At 38.8% G+C, this 18,920-nt stretch overlaps 2 protein-coding genes across 4 annotated transcripts in view; both read left to right on the forward strand.

Annotated features, from left to right (window-relative positions):
* Positions 1 to 129: 129 nt before the first annotated feature.
* LOC149028209 (uncharacterized) lies at positions 130 to 13,207 on the forward strand. Its single transcript, XM_089148854.1, has 11 exons — positions 130 to 884; positions 989 to 1,074; positions 4,315 to 4,436; positions 4,732 to 4,832; positions 5,041 to 5,116; positions 11,401 to 11,463; positions 11,751 to 11,862; positions 11,962 to 12,009; positions 12,165 to 12,188; positions 12,287 to 12,551; positions 13,036 to 13,207. Exons 1-11 carry the CDS (start codon positions 535 to 537, stop codon positions 13,205 to 13,207), a joined length of 1,419 nt encoding a protein of 472 aa, XP_089004980.1. The 5' UTR covers positions 130 to 534.
* Positions 13,208 to 13,777: 570 nt separating this feature from the next.
* The window catches only part of LOC149028210 (LMBR1-like membrane protein), a 39,549-nt gene continuing 34,406 nt past the window's right edge, over positions 13,778 to 18,920 (forward strand). The window contains exons 1-4 of one of the 3 annotated variants that reach the window (XM_089169245.1): positions 13,778 to 14,358; positions 14,463 to 14,548; positions 17,824 to 17,942; positions 18,239 to 18,349. In XM_089169245.1, coding sequence (XP_089025371.1) covers positions 14,009 to 14,358; positions 14,463 to 14,548; positions 17,824 to 17,942; positions 18,239 to 18,349 — 666 coding nt within the window. In that variant the 5' untranslated portion in view covers positions 13,778 to 14,008. The remainder of the gene's footprint in view (positions 14,359 to 14,462; positions 14,549 to 17,823; positions 17,943 to 18,238; positions 18,350 to 18,920) is intronic. The other 2 variants (XM_089169252.1, XM_089169260.1) reach the window with 2 other exon arrangements.

Here is an 18,920-nt window from a genome sequence, read left to right on the forward strand (position 1 = left end):
TTTTCATAGGAAGGTTTTAAATCTCAGTTGCAAAGCTGGTTTGAAGGAATCTTGTATAATTACTCCCCTTGGCAGCACTATCTTAGCTCTTCTACAGTCACAGAGTCAAGTAGGACTGTAGGAGGCTTATCTCTTTAACCAAAGAATAAACTCCTATCTAAATGTATGGTCTGGGGATTGATGACATCATCAAGGGGAAGTGAATTTGACCTAATTTTCCAGCTAAGAAATTTCATGATCGGAAGAAGATTCATAATTTTGGTCTCTGAATCGAGTAAATTCATCTAAAGTCGGGCAAAAACAACCGTGGTTCTGTAAAAAATTCGTTTTAAAAACTATTTTACCTTCGTTGGTAAAGAAGGATTTTATTTTTTGGATCGTAAAGAAGGATCTGTAGAAAAAGAGGAATCCAATGATGATTATTGTCCTCTGTATATCAACAGCACTGAAAAGCAATGGGAACTTCAAGTCCCTTGTCCCTCGACCTATTGGGCGAGGGGTGTTGGATCGACTGGATCTGGAGAGCTTTGAGAGATGGGGGATTTTAATCTTGCTTTAGTCATCGTTGCTATAGTAGTCTGTGTTCTTGTGTTCATCTTCAATGTCTATCTTCTCGTCAACTACCAGCACCCTGACGATGCAAACCAAGCTTATTTTCCCAAGTTCGTCGTTGTTTTGGGTCTTTCCGTTGCTGCTATTTCTATACTCATGCTTCCAGCGGATGTCGCTAACCGTGCGGCTTGTCAACACGCTATCTACAATGGTGCCTGTAATCTCACACTGCCAATGAAGACACTTTGGATTATCGTCTACATTGTTGATGCCGTCCTCGTCTTCTTCATTATCCCTTTCGCAATGTTCTACTACGAAGGCGACCAGGACAAGTGGGTATTTATAGAATTTTCATTCCAGTTTTCTTGTTCAGAGCCGGGAACTTAGTGACCATGGTTTGTTGTTGTTATTGTTGGCGGCGGCGGTGGGTGTGCAGGAGCATAGGGAAACGAATAAAAAGTGCATTGCTGTGGGTAGCGGCAACAGCCATTGTTTGCGCTCTAGTGCTTGGCATTTTATACGGTTAGTTGGATGCTTTTCATTTTTTTCCCCTTCCCTTTTCGATTGTTTGGATGTGTTTAAACGCTTGAAGAAAAAATGAAAAAGAAATGTTCAGAAAATAGGGAAAAAACCTGCTAACAGTTTAGAGGTCAACTGTGATGTTTGAAGTAATACCGTTGAAATGAAGAGAACAGGTTAATTCCTGTCTGAGTGATGCATTAGTAGTCCTCACATAGTTTAGACATTAAAGATAACAAAATCAATTTTAATTAGTTGTGATATTATGGCTGCTGCCATGTCACGTTGTGTATAACTTCAAGACATTTTCTGAGTCGAGCAAAACATTTGAAGGACATGAATGCAGATCTACGGCATGTGGAGTTTCCAGGGACAAGTCATATCTGCTATTAATGTTATGTAGTGGTTGAATCTCTGTCCTCCCAAGTTCCCGTCATTTTATATGCTTAGAGAACCTTAATTTTCCCCTTCCTACACCTAGTTCTGCCCCCTTTTCTCTGAAGGTTGTTATCTCTATCATGCATAAAGAAGCCATAAATATTTGGTAGCGCACGAGAGTGTATATTATCCTATTTTAGAGGTCTGACAAGCTTGACTTAAAATACCTGTAGAGATCACTTTGAATATTTTGAAAAGCTCCATGGTGAGCTTTGGCACTTTGAGAACCATACAGTTCTGGTTGGTGTCTCCACTGAGCACAATACAATCTGTATTTTCCTCCGGAGGAAATAAAATCAATTTTAAATAATTATAGATATCAATAGTTGTTTTTGAAGATAAGGAACCTTCTTGCATTAGGATGGAAGTCAAGTGTAGAAAACCTTCATCATTAAGGTTGTTAACGTTCTTTGAAATTTTCTGCCTGGGGTTTGATTAATTGCCCAAACAGCCCTGACTATGGTTAACGTGTCATATTGTTTGACCAATAACTAAGACATGGGACATTGTCATTAAGGAAAGTACTGATTGATTAAGAACTAGCACAGTTTAGGTTCCAAATCTTGCCCACTACAGAACTTTAGGAGCACCAGCTGCTAAAATTTTATATCTCCCATGTTAAAATTTTGAACAACTCCAAACACCAAACTCCAACAATGTATTGTTAATTGTTAGAGCTTCAAGACTCAAAAGTTTGTTGAAGATATAGTGGTTGGACTCAATGTTTTCGACAGAAGAAAGAAAAAACCAACTAGTTCCAGAATTACAAACACGGCTGTTACTTCACATCAGTGCAACAGAACAGCATAACTAGGGAAACTGATTCACTATTCAGTGGATAAAATATTACGCCTAACATCAGCTCATTTTAATGGCTAAACCATATCAGTTGCACATCAAAATAGTAGCTTAAAATCATATTTCAAAACCACAGAATTCACCAATCCTCCAGGCAGAAGACTCCAATACTTCTTTCTAAGGACAGGAAGAACTATCGAAAAAGGACTATAAACATTCATCACAATCTGGTGGACAGATGTTGGTATGGATTGCATGCTACAGACGACAAAAGTAGTACATCCTTGAAACCAAAAAACACGGATGTAATGGAGAAATGTAATGCAGCAGGATATATATCATCTGCACTTTTCAGACTTCTGACTAATAAAATCACACCAAAGATCAGTACAGTTAGATTTGCAAAATTGATACTAGAAATTTAAAATTAAACAAAAGAAAAGATATGGCTAAAGCGATGCACCTGGGCCATTCTACCTTCCCACCAGTAGCACTGGTCTCCCATGAGGGATTTATGTCTCGGCATTCCTGCATCATGGAAGAAGACAGCACAGAACATTCAATAATTTGACCATATACCCTTGAGGGTTTCAATGTACTCCTCTAATTCCTTCCTCTGTTGGGGCAAATACATATTCATCAACTCATAAGCAGTGGGCCTTTCACTCCCCTCCCCCAAACTTCCCTACAACTACAATATCTAGCATATTCTGATAGCAGGATATGTCAGTAGCATGTTCTAGGAACATTAACCCTGCATCTCCCACCTTATCTTTCCGATCTGACCTCACTTGCTTGAGCTTTCGTTGCCTACTAGTCTGTGGTTTGAAAATTGCAGGATTCTGCTCAAGTATGATGATGGCATCAGCACACTGTCTTATCGGAGTGGGGTTGGGACTCCATTCACACATCCAGACCTCCTAAGGACAATGCTTGCTGCTTTGATGGCCTCCCTTTATAATTTTTTAAAATAATAATAGCCTAACAAAGAAGTTAGTATGGATCTGCACAAAGAATAACTTTGATTTGAAAAGACAATAACAAATCTTCCGGCTCAAACAACACAATCAACATAGCCAGCTAAAGTTGGCCAAAAACTATATGTTCAATAAGAAAATAGGATGGAACATATGATCCACTGCTTTCCAAGTTTTAGTTAAAAGCTGTTACAGTGCAGCAGTTTAGAAACCCAGAAGCAGAGAAAGAGAAGAGAGGAATGAGAGAGATGATGGGTAGGAGACTGTGGAGAGAAGGAAGGAGAGATTTGTGTATGCAAGACTCCCCTCTCTCACTTTTTTATAGTATTTCGACAAAGATCAGTTTAGAATATCTTACCTAAACTGGTTACAGAAAAATATAAAGTAAACATTGTCTGCAAAAATGAATTCCTTCTACTGCTACTGCTTCTATGCCTACTGACTCCTACTTGACTGGATGTGACCTATGTCATTGATGTTGGTGGATTCAGGTCCTCAACGTACAGCAATTAAGAGGTGCTTTCTTCCCCCTCCATCCCGATCAATATCTAGACCTGGATGTGCTGAGAAACTTTTTGAAAAGGAAGTCTTCCTGGATATAATATTGGTTGACCTAGTAGGATCCTATTTATAGATATGCTTGCTATCCAAGCAAAGCGGGGTATGAGGTAAGCTAGTAAATGCAGTCAGCATGCGTACATGACTAAGCGTATCCCCCCACGCACGGTACACTTGGTCATAGTTCCCCTTTACATAGCACGACTTCTAACAAAAGCGTGCAATCAACTCAACTGCTCAAGCCAGTATTTATGTAAGCATTTCCTTTCTGGTTATATCAGTTCAGGGGCTAACAGCTAATAAATACAAATCATACCACATAACTTCACATGAATACTCCTGTATCGTTGTAACATTGTTTATAACCTATAAAGATATTTGACATTGTTTCTAGTAGCATGTCTTATGTTTCAGTTTCCCATTTAGTTATGTCTGTACTTACCTGGCCTTTTTTTCCTGTTTGATAGCACAGGTCTAGTTGGAAAGGTGGACTTCACTGTTAGACATCTTTCTTCACCAACGAATACCAATTTCCCAACTTCGTGGGATTTCACTAGTAGCCAGCCATGTATTGGTGGTGCATCCTTTCATCAGGTCGCTGTCCATTTTGCATTAGTTCTAATTCCGTTTTGGTTACTTAGTTCCATTTTTGAGTTGGACAGTGTGAGGGTGGACCTTTAATAGTGTCTGTGGATAATGTTCAATTGTTGATGGTAAACAAAAGCAGAAACTAGTGATACCTATCACAAAGTGTTTCTCTCTTGATTACCATTTGCTTTGGGTGGATGGGAGGTTTGAGTTGGTCTAGTATTTTCTTGCACATGGTGAAGATATCTAAGTTCTAACACCACCTATCCCCCCCCTGGAAAAAAAAACCCACCCAAAGCAGTGCTCTGAATTCTCAGCTGGTGCTTCATCAGAGAAAACTTGGACTATGCGTACCACCTTTCCAGAATACGTTGTTGCTCTTCTCGCACCATCATTGGATCAGTTCTTTTTTCCCTTATGTTTCTAAACTTAAATTTATCAGGAGTGTGGCTTCATTTCTTGTATAATTCTATTTAAATTTATTACAATGAGGTTTCCATGTCTTGAATAGTTATATATTTATACTACACCCCTTTGAACGTGGTATATGGAGATTTGATCCAAGTAAAGACATTCCATAGCTCTATCATTTGAAACTATGGATCTGCAGTCTTAGAGTTATGTTTGAAAGGTTCCTGCTCACTTGGGCTGTGGTAGAAACATTGTTAAAGTATAGAGCAGGGGAAGTATTGTACTTCTCAACATGGTTGTGAAGTGTTGCATGCAGCATGCAAGCGTTTTTCAACTGCCCTTGTTTTGAATCGCTTTAATTGATGCCCAAATTGCAAAGGAACTCCAAGGCCCGAGTGACGCATAGGACCTATTTCGAAGCCTACGGGGGGGGGCCTTACACTCCCGTGCCTCGTTGGCAACATGTTGAAGCATAGCCATGCTTAACATCAAGAATCAATGAATGGAATGCCCAGGTGGGTCTGGACAACCATAGTTTGATGAGATGAACTTATGTTTGTGTTCTTTTTTGAATAATTTTTCATAATTATGATTCTTGAATGCTTGTATTTTTGGGATGAATGTGACTATTGAATATTTGTTTAGCTCATTGTCAGAAAGTAATTGGTGAAAATTTTGACTCTTCAAGTTTAATCGCCTTATTGCTGCTGAGACGCCTACTTTGTGACCTAATCACCTGGTGGAGCCTCATCGCTTTGGTCGCCTTCTTTGACCAATATGGCGAACGTAGAGTTGGGCGGGGGGGGCTTTTTTTTGATCCCAAGCCCATATGGTATACCTAATTTGCACATTCATAGGTCCTAGTTGGGGCCAATGATGCTTTGGCCCTCTGGGGCCAAGCCCCAAGCCCATTCCCGCCCTAATTGGCCCCTAGGGGGGGGGGGGGGGGATGGGGGGGGGGGGGGGTATTGGCTGGCCACGGCGCAATGCTGATTGGTGGCAATGCCCGATGGATCCGGCCGAGTTTGCCCGCTTATCCCCGATTGGCCCCGACGGCTGAACGCCCTAATTGGCCACGGTCACACGCCCTAATTGGACATACACCCCTTGGCCCTATCTGGCGCCCCGATTGGCCCTATCAGGCTTTGGGTCCCTGTCACGCTTAATTGGCCTTGTCACTAGCTTTAATTGGCCATATCTTTTTGGTCGTAAATATCAAATGGAAGATAGGTAGTAATTAAAATACATATTAAAGTAATTAAATTCTTAAATTCCAACCTCAGGTTAAAATGAAAATAAATACAGAAGATGTCAACAAATAATCCAAAACTTGTATTCAATATGTATTTAACTATTTATACCCATTTAGATTTTAGAAAAAATAGAAGTTTCTGGTTTTTTATTTGCTATTCGAAAAAATTATGGTTATTATATGTAAGCTTGAAGGGGAAAAAAAAAGATTTATCTCGATTCTACATTAATTTCTAACTTCTAAGACAATGGGTCGAAACTTCATTCCCAAATTTCCACCATTCTTCCTCAAGTTTCTCCCTCTATCTCTCTCTCTCTCTCTCTCTCTCTCTCTCTTGTTCTTTTTTTCCTTTGGTTTTTCTCCACAGTAAGAGTTAAAATTATTTATGAAATAAAATAAAGTGAGAGAAGAATTGTAATTAAATTTAGCATAATTGAAAGTCAAGTAAATTAGAGAATGTCACACAAACTCTTTTTTAAACTTAGAAACATCGTAGATTAGGAATCCAAAAAGATAAGTGAAAATTTTATGTTCAAAGTCAAGAACCTGAAGCGTAGGTGGTATGTTTTCAATCTACCTGTTAAATAAATTGATATCTTTATTCAATACAAAAATTCATATTCATAACCTTGTTAACAAGTAAATGACAATAATTTAGTCATTCAAAAAAAAAAAATGATGTTTTAGTTACAAACATAGCTATATGTTGATAAAAATATCGACTAAATTTGTTGGATATTAATGATGATTGGGGTACCGTTGTTAGATATGTGAATTTCTTTATGTAATAGTTTTATTATTTATAATATATTATCTAAACATAGTCAAAAAACAAAATCAATATTTTTATTGAACTAAAAATGACTTTGTTGGAAAAATAAAAATTACCTTAAAATAATACTAAAAAATTTGATTAATAGTCTAATATGATTAAAGTAGCTAAATAATAAAAATCAAGACTCATATCAATGTTAGTATGAAGATCAGGGTAAAAATCTAGTACTGTAGTACATGACCATCTTCAAATTAATATTAAGATTAGAGCCAAAATTAGGGTCAGGATCAGGGCCAAAATCAAATAGATACTTATTACATTGGTAATGAGTTATAACAATTATTTTTATTAATTTTCTACAAAACATGATCATGTTTTAAAGAAAATTTGACATTGTAGTATCCACCCATATGTATTACAATTAATTCCTCTCCATGTGGGTGGAGGGTCCAGAGTCTTTAGACTCAAATCAAGGCCAGGATCAGGGTCAGGATCAGGGCTAATATCAGGGCCAAGATCAGGGCCAGGATCAGGGCCAAAATCAGGAAAGGCTATGATCAGGGCCAAAATCAGGGTCTGGGTCAGGGCAAAATCAGGGCCTGGGTCAGGGCCAAGATCATGGCCAAAATCAGGGCCTGGGTTAGGGCCAAAAATCAGGGATGAGCCGGGATGGGCTGGGCAGGCCAGAGAGTAATGCAGGCCCGCCCTTGGCCTAGTTGGCATAATATAATAGAAGAAAGCTATTCCTAACATGTAGTTGTAATAAATTTGAGCAATTTCCCCCTCCTTTTTGTAACTTTTGTTGGGGATCATTTGTGTCCACATCTTGAAAAGTGTTAGATTTCTTTTGTTCTTGTCAAATCAAGTGCATTTCACGATAAAATATGTTTTGAAATAGAAATACTGTGTAGAGATCTGTTCACCTCAAAGGAGTTCATCCCTATATTCTTCTATGAAGATCTTGTTCAGTTGGAGATCAAGCCCCTGTCAGAGTTACTGAGGATGAACTTACCAGGAGTTGTGCTGTTTTTAGCTTTATTCTGTTGGACCATTCTGAGTTGCAGTTGTTTTCTATCGTTCCTCTTTCCAAGTAAAGCTTCTTACTTTTTAGTTCTATTGACAGCCATGCAATACCTTTCTCAGTGCTCGTTCTCTCAAAAAGAGAGGCTTGTGGTTCATCAATAAAATTGGCTCTTTGAAGTGACGAGGGTTGCCGTGACCACTAAATGAATGTAACAAAAAAGTTTGGAAATTCAAGCAAAGGAGCAATCATGATTCCATAAGAAGGGAAAAATTATCCAATAACATACTATCGTCAAGGAATTCTTCTGCAGAAAAGATTGCTGAAGTTGCAAAACCATACACCAACAGGCAAAGAGCCCATAGCCCTTCGTCATCCCTGACCATTACCCGTAGAAATAAACATATCCAAGCAGAGTTTTCCTACCAAGAATGAATTTATTTAAACAAAAAAAAAAAAAAAAGAAGACGTTTTCTGTACTTGCTATGGACCAGCCACTGTCTATCCAAATCTGTAGCTTCTTTTGCACACCAGACAAACCACATAATGTGTTTGAGCAGAGAAAGAAGAATAATCGATAAGATTTACTTGAAACTTAGCTTTGGCAATTACAAGGGATAAGGGGGGAGGAATTCTCAGATTTCACGCTGTATGAAATATTAATTTCAGACCCTTCATTCAGGTAATATATCCAAGCCTGCAGAGGAAAAGAAAACATTAAATTCACTTCAGATTAGACAATTCAAAGCTTGAGTTCAAAGTTAAAATTAGACAAGCAACAGTAGTTATGAATGTGAAGCAGGTAATACTAAGGAATCCTAGCCGGTTGCTTGGTTGATTTTTGGTACTGCAGTGAGGCCTTGCCTTGTGATCGCTTGGTAGAATAGAAATTTTATGGGTTTCAGACCAGGAGTCCTTGACATCGAGAGGGGGAGTTAGAGAAAAACCAAAAAAGGATGGGGGGGGAATTTCCCCCACCGGGACCCGGCCCCCGCAGCGGAGGAAGAAAAAAAGAATGAAAAATAAAAAAAAAAAAAAAAAAAAAAAAAGGAGGGGAGGAAAAAAGAAGAAGAGGAGAGGAGGGGGGCACCCCCCCGAAATCCGGGAAAAAAAAGGGGGTAAATTGACGAGGCGGAGAAAGGGGGGCGGAGGAGTCGGCGGAAGGGACCGGGGGGACGAGAACCCGGAGGCCCGAGGGATTAACAACCCTCCGAGTACCCCTCCCTATAAGGCGGAGGGTTCGACAGGGGAGGGGGGCGCATCGCGGCGGCGGCCCCGGCGCCGCGAGCGAGAAAAAAAAAAATGGAATAAAAATTAAAAAAAAAAAAAAAAAAAAAAGAGGAAAAAAAAAAAAAAGAGAAAAGGGGCCACCCCGGCCCGGACCAAAGATGGAGAAGGCCGCGGGGGAGACAGGGGGGGGCGGAACACGGGGCCGGGAAAGGGGGGAGGACCCCCTAAAAAATCCCTGGGAATAAAACCCCAAACAATCCATAACCTAAAAAACAATTCCCTCCTAGGATTGTGCCATGTGACGTTAAGTAATCCAACGGTCACCCAATTCAAACTAGAGTTTAAATAAAATTCAAAATTTTGGGTGGGTTTAAATAAAATTCAAATTTAGTTTGAATTGGGTGACCGTTAGATTACTTAACGCCACATGGCACAATCCTATGAGGGAATTGTAGGGAATTGTAGGGAAAGGAATTACAGAGGATGTGAATCCTTCGAGGCACTGAAGCCAAATCACAATCTTTCACCCCAAAAAAACAAAAGCAATGCATCCAGTAGTTGAGTTCAAATGCTTTGCAATCTAATGGCTCAAACTTAGATTGAGATTTCTTGCCCACATGTCTCCACCTTCACATGAGTGTGGGATCCCCACTATGTCAACTCTGTTCTTGTTAGGTTGGGCCATGTGGACCCACAAATATTTGAGTGTGGGAGCATTGAGCTATGGTCAGTTGGGGATAGAGTATCTGAAGGCAACTCAAACTCAGATTGAATTGGAATTCCTCTATCCCCTTTGTGCTGTTCACACCTCTCCAACACATATATATTAGGTACGGGGCCCATGGATAACCCATTGGGGTCCTACCTTCGGTTCATTTTATTAATTTGTTTGTACTTAGAGGGAGTCTCACCCTTAATGTGCAGTGAATGTGCAATCCTCTACTCGATTCATACTCAAACTCTAGTGAATACAGTGAAGGATAAAAGCACTGACCCCCATGGTCTCTTGGGCCTATGAGCCCCTACTTTATGTGATTGGTTTGACAATAACAAAAAAACAAAGAGTTCACATCTCTTTTAGATGGAGAAGAAGGCTCATACTCTACTTATATAAAGCTATTTTAAAGGATCTAAGGGATTATTTAGTGGTGAAACCCTATGAATGTTCACACATGCACTCACAAAAACTGTAAATATAAGAATGTTCAAAGGTAAAATATTGACTAGAACAAAATTCCAAACAAGAGATATATGATTGTAATTGTATTCCTCATAAATGCCATTAACAAGGTAATTAAAGAAAAGCCCGAAGAACAAAGGAAAAATTGCTTACACTGCAATTTCGGAAAAGAAAAATCCCAAAGAGTGACCAAGCTTGCTCCTCAATTTTTATTTATTAGGCTGTTTTATGATTGAATCAACCAAATAAAAGAAAAACTCAATTAAATGATCTCAGAGACAAGAAAAAGATTGTAATGGAACCACATAAGGTGTTATCTGCAACTTCCCATTAATCTTAAAGAACCAAAAGGTTCCATAAAAACACATGGCCTCGTAAACATCAACGTAGAATTGTTGTTTTTCTCCATAATTTATATGGGTTGTCTCTCTCTCTATTATTTTAAATCAAATAAGAAGTAGTTCTCTATTATTATTGAAAAAGCCTATCAAAGAATGAAAAATTTTATGAATGAGAAATTATAGTTGACAGTGAGTAGGAGACTCTTTTAACTGATTCTGTTTGTACAGTTGTACGGTTGGCCATTGGTTGATATGACCTCGTTTACATTAATGGGGTAATATAAGATAAATTGATGTAATCGATGTTTACTGCGTTACGCTCTCATGTTTGATCTTGTTTTCGTTTGCTTCATATCAAGACTTGATCGAGAGTGTGAGGAGTTTACACGACACGTTGCTCAGAGGAGGGAAGATGGTAACCATTTCCATTACTCAGTGGATCGTCTTCTTGATTATATGGGTTGTGCTCATTTTCGGATTCTCAGCTGTACTTGAGGTTCTCTTCCCTTCCCTTCCCTTCCCATTCCCTGCTTTGCTTTCTTACTTTTTCAGTTCTATCACACATTAGATAAGTAGGCTTTACTTTCAGCAGATATGTGATTTAACAGTTAACTCTGTCTCCGTTCATCTCTCCCGCACGAAGAACCTTCATAGTTCTTCCTGTTGGAACTTGAAAAAGCTCAGTCTAAATTCGATTCTTTATCTGCTTTCTTCAGCAAGATTTCTTTTCCCTTCTTTATCGGGATTCATTCTATCGCAGATTGACATAGGAAGTGCTGGAATTCTGTCCAAACTAGGTGTGACTGATGGTACATTCAATAAGGTGAGGAAATGGTTCTATACGGTTTCGCTTTTGCTATTCTTTCTAGTATCTCTTAATTTGATACGAGTTTGAGTCCCATGATTTCAAGATTTCTTCTATCTTCCAAGCTTGGTCATGGCTGATGATGTGTTCTTGCTTTATCTTGAGAGAAAAGAAAAAGGAAATCCTAGTTAGAGATTGATAATCTTTTGTCTCCCATGTAATGCTCTGTGCCTGGTTTGACCTGAACTGTCCGTTAAACTAGATTCTACTAATGGATTCATCGGATTGACTATACTTGGCTACAGGAGTTAGGACTACATAATCTCTATTTCCCGAGAACAAAGCCAAAGGATGAAATCTTTGCGGAAATAACTAACAATGTATACTTTGATGTTGAGATTAATGGAAAGCCTGCTGGTATATATGTTTTTCTGTTTTCTTGTTATCTCTTTTTGGTTAAATGCGATTGGTGAATTAGTTGCTGATAGGATGCCATGATGGTTTTTCTGATTTCAGGTCGTATTGTCATGGGTCTCTTTGGGAAAATAGTACCTGAAACCGCAGGTATGTTTGTCTGATCATGTATATATGTTGAAATACTAAAATCTGAAAACAACAGATTACATGCTGCTATCCTTTTTGGGTTCTTATTATAATTACTGCAATACAATGCATGAACAGAAACTAATCTTTTCAAATATTCTTTCTGTGATGAGCAGAGAATTTCCGAGGGCTTTGTACAGGTATCCCATCTATCCAGCTGTGTGTTCCTCAGTGCTTGTAGTCCAAGATGGTTCTGTGCTTGAATCTTGTATTAGAAGTTTTTTCTTCTTTGTTGCAGGGGAGTACGGTATTGGTATTAAGAGCGGGAAACAACTTCACTTCAAGGGGAGTAGATTCCACAAGATTAACCCCGGGCGTATGATTCTGGGTGGTGATTTTACCAATGGAGATGGAAGCGGAGGAGAATCAATCTATGGAGAAGATTTCGCCCATGAGAACTTCAAACTGAAGCACAGTGGAGCAGGGATTCTTTCAATGGTAAATGCTGGTAAAAATAGGAGCAGCGGTTCCCAGTTCTTCATCACTCTAGTCTCAACTAGCTGGTAAGTGGGTGAATACTTGTCTTATTTTGGCTTTCCTTTTTCTTTTTGGTCACCATCACAGCTTTGCCATTTTTTAACTCTGGGTATTTTGTTTTGCTATTCATTCTTTGTATATATTATAAATGTAATAGGTGGGACCATGGGGGTGTAATTACTAGGGTTAAAATAATAGTTCACACAACACACTGAGCTCAATTACATTCAGATGGCAAACCCATGTGAAGCTGAGGTGTATACCATCACTCGCTGTACTGCTTCACTTTGTTTCATTTGTATGAAGTAGAAGCTTATAGAAAATGACTGTAAGATCAACATCGATCCCACAGATAATTCTAATATAAAAAAACACTTGCCAATCTACTCTTTGTTTAGTGGTTGAAAAATCCAATGTGGGTTGATCGACCAATAAGATAGTCTCAACTCAAGCTAATTTCTTTATACATTGATTTAAATGATTTACCTTTTTTACCCCTATCTGTAACAGGTTGGATGGCAAACATGTTGTGTTTGGTAAGGTGATTAATGGGATGGATGTAGTGCACAAAATTGAAGCTGAGGGATTGAGGGGCATTCCCAAAAGCAAAATTATTATTGTAGACAGTGGCGAGCTCCCATTGAAGCTAAGGGATAAAGGGATGATACACCCAAAAGTTTAGTTGTTGAATTGTTTACAATGGTGAGCTTCCGTTGTGATTTGTCGCGTATTTTTCTCCTAGTCATCATGTTCATCTTGGATGACTTACGCCATCGCCTTTCCCACTACTTGTTGTACAATTTTGTAACTTGTATTACAATGCAAATTTTGTACCATAAGTATATATAAAAGTGATATTACTAGTACAAAGACCACAAATTAAAGTACATAAACATTCTATTTTGGGCAGAAATATATTTCCTGCTCTGTGTGTGAAATACAATCTAATATTTTCATAGGAAGGTTTTAAATCTCAGTTGCAAAGCTGGTTTCAAGGAATCTTGTATAATTACTCCCCTTGGCAGCACTATCTTAGCTCTTCTACAGTCACAGAGTCAAGAAGGACTGTAGGAGGCTTATCTCTTTAACCAAAGAATAAACTCCTCTCTAAATGTATGGTCTGGGGATTGATGACATCATCAAGGGGAAGTGAATTTGACCTAATTGTCCAGCTAAGAAATTTCATGATCGGAAGAAGATTCATAATTTTGGTCTCTGATCGAGTAAATTCATCCAAAGTCGGGCAAAAACAACCGTGGTTCTGTAAAAAATTCGTTTTAAAAACTATTTTACCTTCGTTGGTAAAGAAGGATTTTATTTTTTGGATCGTAAAGAAGGATCTGTAGAAAAAGAGGAATCCAATGATGATTATTGTCCTCTGTATATCAACAGCACTGAAAAGCAATGGGAACTTCAAGTCCCTTGTCCCTCGACCTGTTGGGCGAGGGTTGTTGGATCGACTGGATCTGGAGAGCTTTGAGAGATGGGGGATTTTAATCTTGCTTTAGTCATCGTTGCTATAGTAGTCTGTGTTCTTGTTTTCATCTTCAATGTCTATCTTCTCGTCAACTACCAGCACCCTGACGATGCAAACCAAGCTTATTTTCCCAAGTTCGTCGTTGTTTTGGGTCTTTCCGTTGCTGCTATTTCTATACTCATGCTTCCAGCGGATGTCGCTAACCGTGCGGCTTGTCAACACGCTATCTACAATGGTGCCTGTAATCTCACACTGCCAATGAAGACACTTTGGATTATCGTCTACATTGTTGATGCCGTCCTCGTCTTCTTCATTATCCCTTTCGCAATGTTCTACTACGAAGGCGACCAGGACAAGTGGGTATTTATAGAATTTTCATTCCAGTTTTCTTGTTCAGAGCCGGGAACCTAGTGACCATGGTTTGTTGTTGTTGTTGTTGGCGGCGGTGGTGGGTGTGCAGGAGCATAGGGAAACGAATAAAAAGTGCATTGCTGTGGGTAGCGGCAACAGCCATTGTTTGCGCTCTAGTGCTTGGCATTTTATACGGTTAGTTGGATGCTTTTCATTTTTTTTTCCCTTCCCTTTTCGATTGTTTGGATGTGTTTAAACGCTTGAAGAAAAATGAAAAAGAAAAAAAAAAATTTGTTCAGAAAATAGGGAAAAAACCTGCTAACAGTTTAGAGGCCAACTGTGATGTTTGAAGTAATACCGTTGAAATGAAGAGAACAGGTTAATTCCTGTCTGAGTGATGCATTAGTAGTCCTCACATAGTTTAGACATTAAAGATAACAAAATCAATTTTAATTAGTTGTGATATTATGGCTGCTGCCATGTCACGTTGTGTATAACTTCAAGACATTTTCTGAGTCGAGCAAAACATTTGAAGGACATGAATGCAGATCTACGGCATGTGGAGTTTCCAGGGACAAGTCATATCTGCTATTAATGTTATGTAGTGGTTGAATCTCTGTCCTCCCAAGTTCCCGTCATTTTATATGCTTAGAGAACCTTAATTTTCCCCTTCCTACACCTAGTTCTGCCCCCTTTTCTCTGAAGGTTGTTATCTCTATCATGCATAAAGAAGCCATAAATATTTGGTAGCGCACGAGAGTGTATATTATCCTATTTTAGAGGTCTGACAAGCTTGACTTAAAATACCTGTAGAGATCACTTTGAATATTTTGACAAGCTCCATGGTGAGCTTTGGCACTTCGAGAACCATACAGTTCTGGTTGGTGTCTCCACCGAGCACAATACAATCTGTATTTTCCTCCGGAGGAAATAAAATCAATTTTAAATAATTATAGATATCAATAGTTGTTTTTGAAGATAAGGAACCTTCTTGCATTAGGATGGAATTCAAGTGTAGAAAAAAAAAAAAAAAGAATTCAAGTGTAGAAAACCTTCATCATTAAGGTTGTTAACGTTCTATGAAATTTTCTGCCTGGGGTTTGATTAATTGCCCAAACAGCCCTGACTATGGTTAACGTGTCATATTGTTTGACCAATAACTAAGACATGGGACATTGTCATTAAGGAAAGTACTGATTGATTAAGAACTAGCACAGTTTAGGTTCCAAATCTTGCCCACTACAGAACTTTAGGAGCACCAGCTGCTAAAATTTTATATCTCCCATGTTAAAATTTTGAACAACTCCAAACACCAAACTCCAACAATGTATTGTTAATTGTTAGAGCTTCAAGACTCAAAAGTTTGTTGAAGATATAGTATTTGGACTCAATGTTTTCGACAGAAGAAAGAAAAAGCCAACTAGTTCCAGAATTACAAACACGGCTGTTACTTCACATCAGTGCAACAGAACAGCATAACTAGGGAAACTGATTCACTATTCAGTGGATAAAACATTACGCCTAACATCAGCTCATTTTAATGGCTAAACCATATCAGTTGCACATCAAAATAGTAGCTTAAAATCAGATTTCAAAACCACAGAATTCACCAATCCTCCAGGCAGAAGACTCCAATACTTCTAAGGACAGGAAGAACTATCGGCAAAAAGGACTATAAACATTCATCACAATCTGGTGGACAGATGTTGGTATGGATTGCATGCTACAGATGACAAAAGTAGTGTATCCTTGAAACCAAAAAACACGGATGTAATGGAGAAATGTAATGCAGCAGGATATATATCATCTGCACTTTTCAGACTTCTGACTAATAAAATCACACCAAAGATCAGTACAGTTAGATTTGCAAAATTGATACTAGAAATTTAAAATTAAACAAAAGAAAAGATATGGCTAAAGCGATGCACCTGGGCCATTCTACCTTCCCACCAGTAGCACTGGTCTCCCATGAGGGATTTATGTCTCGGCATTCCAGCATCATGGAAGAAGACAGCACAGAACATTCAATAATTTGACCATATACCCTTGAGGGTTTCAATGTACTCCTCTAATTCCTTCCTCTGTTGGGGCAAATACATATTCATCAACTCATAAGCAGTGGGCCTTTCACTCCCTCCCCAAACTTCCCTACAACTACAATATCTAGCATATTCTGATAGCAGGATATGTCAGTAGCATGTTCTAGGAACATTAACCCTGCATCTCCCACCTTATCTTTCCGATCTGACCTCACTTGCTTGAGCTTTCGTTGCCTACTAGTCTGTGGTTTGAAAATTGCAGGATTCTGCTCAAGTATGATGATGGCATCAGCACACTGTCTTATCGGAGTGGGGTTGGGACTCCATTCACACATCCAGACCTCCCTAAGGACAATGCTTGCTGCTTTGATGGCCTCCTTTATAATTTTTTAAAATAATAATAGCCTAACAAAGAAGTTAGTATGGATCTGCACAAAGAATAACTTTGATTTGAAAAGACAATAACAAATCTTCCGGCTCAAACAACACAATCAACATAGCCAGCTAAAGTTGGCCAAAAACTATATGTTCAATAAGAAAATAGGATGGAACATATGATCCACTGCTTTCCAAGTTTTAGTTAAAAGCTGTTACAGTGCAGCAGTTTAGAAACCCAGAAGCAGAGAAAAGAGAAGAGAGGAATGAGAGAGATGATGGGTAGGAGACTGTGGAGAGAAGGAAGGAGAGATTTGTGTATGCAAGACTCCCCTCTCTCACTTTTTTATAGTATTTCGTCAAAGATCAGTTTAGAATATCTTACCTAAACTGGTTACAGAAAAATATAAAGTAAACATTGTCTGCAAAAATGAATTCCTTCTACTGCTACTGCTTCTATGCCTACTGACTCCTACTTGACTGGATGTGACCTATGTCATTGATGTTGGTGGATTCAGGTCCTCAACATACAGCACGAAGAGGCGCTTTCTTCCTCTCCATCCCGATCAATATCTAGACCTGGATGTGCTGAGAAACTTTTTGAAAAGGAAGTCTTCCTGGATATAATATTGGTTGACCTAGTAGGATCCTATTTATGATATTGCTTGTCAGCCAAGCAAAGGGGTATGAGGTAAGCTAGTAAATGCAGTCAGCATGCGTACATGACTAAGCGTATCCCACGCCCACGGTACACTTGGTCATGTACCCCTTTACATAGCACGACTTCTAATAAAAAGCGATGCAATCAACTCAACTGCTCAAGCCAGTATTTATGTAAGCATTTCCTTTCTGGTTATATCAGTTCAGGGGCTAACAGCTAATAAATGCAAATCATACCACATAACTTCACATGAATACTCCTGTATCGTTGTAACTTCGTGTTTATAACCTATAAAGATATTTCGACATTGTTTCTAGTAGCATGTCTTATGTTTCAGTTTCCATTTAGTTATGTCTGTACTTACCTGGCCTTTTTTTTCCTGTTTGATAGCACAGGTCTAGTTGGAAAGGTGGACTTCACTGTTAGACATCTTTCTTCACCAACGACTAATTTCCCAACTTCGTGGGATTTCACTAGTAGCCAGCCATGTATTGGTGGTGCATCCTTTCATCAGGTCGCTGTCCTTTTTGCATTAGTTCTAATTTCGTTTTGGTTACTTAGTTCCATTTTGAGTTGGACAGTGTGAGGTTGTACCTCTAATAGTGTCTGTGGATAATGTTCAATTGTTGATGGTAAACAAAAGCAGAAACTAGTGATACCTATCACAAAGTGTTTCTCTCTTGATTACCAGTTGCTTTGGTGGATGGGAGGTTTGAGTTGGTCTAGTATTTTTCTTGCACATGGTGAAGATATCTAAGTTCTAACACCACCTATCCCCCCCCCTGGAAAAAAAAAACCCACCCAAAGCAGTGCTCTGAATTCTCAGCTGGTGCTTCATCAGAGAAAACTTGGACTATGCGTACCACTTTTCCAGAATACGTTGTTGCTCTCGCCACCATCATTGGATCAGTTCTTTTTTCTGTATGTTTCTAAACTTAAATTTATCAGAGTGTGGCTTCATTTCTTGTATAATTCTATTTAAATTTATTACAATGAGGTTTCATGTCTTGAATAGTTATATATTTATACTACACCTTTGAACGTAGGTGCATATGTAGACTGATCCAGTAAAGACATTCCATAATATCTATCATTTGAAACTATGGATCTGCAGTCTTTAGAGTTATGTTTGAAAGGTTCCTGCTCACTTGGGCTGTGGTAGAAACATGTTAAAGTTTATGAGCAGGAGAAGTATTGTACACTTCTCAACATGGTTGTCAAAGTGTCCGCCTATGCGGCATGGCGGTTTTTCAACTGCCTTGTTTTGAACTGCTTAATTGATGCCCAAATTGCAAAGGAACTCCAAGGCCCAGAGTGACGTAGGACCTATTTTTCGCTCTAGGGGCGCTGCCCCCACACTCCCGTGCCCGTTGGCAACATATTGTGAAGCATGAGCCATGCTTAACATCAAGAATCAATGAATCAGTAAATGCCTAGGTGGACGCTTTGACAACCATAGTTTGATGAGATGAACTTATGTTTGTGTTCTTTT

Source organism: Hakea prostrata, chromosome 1 (genome assembly GCF_041222555.1).
Source record: "Hakea prostrata isolate BN-2017 chromosome 1, UWA_Hpros_2, whole genome shotgun sequence".
Lineage (NCBI taxonomy): Eukaryota > Viridiplantae > Streptophyta > Magnoliopsida > Proteales > Proteaceae > Hakea > Hakea prostrata.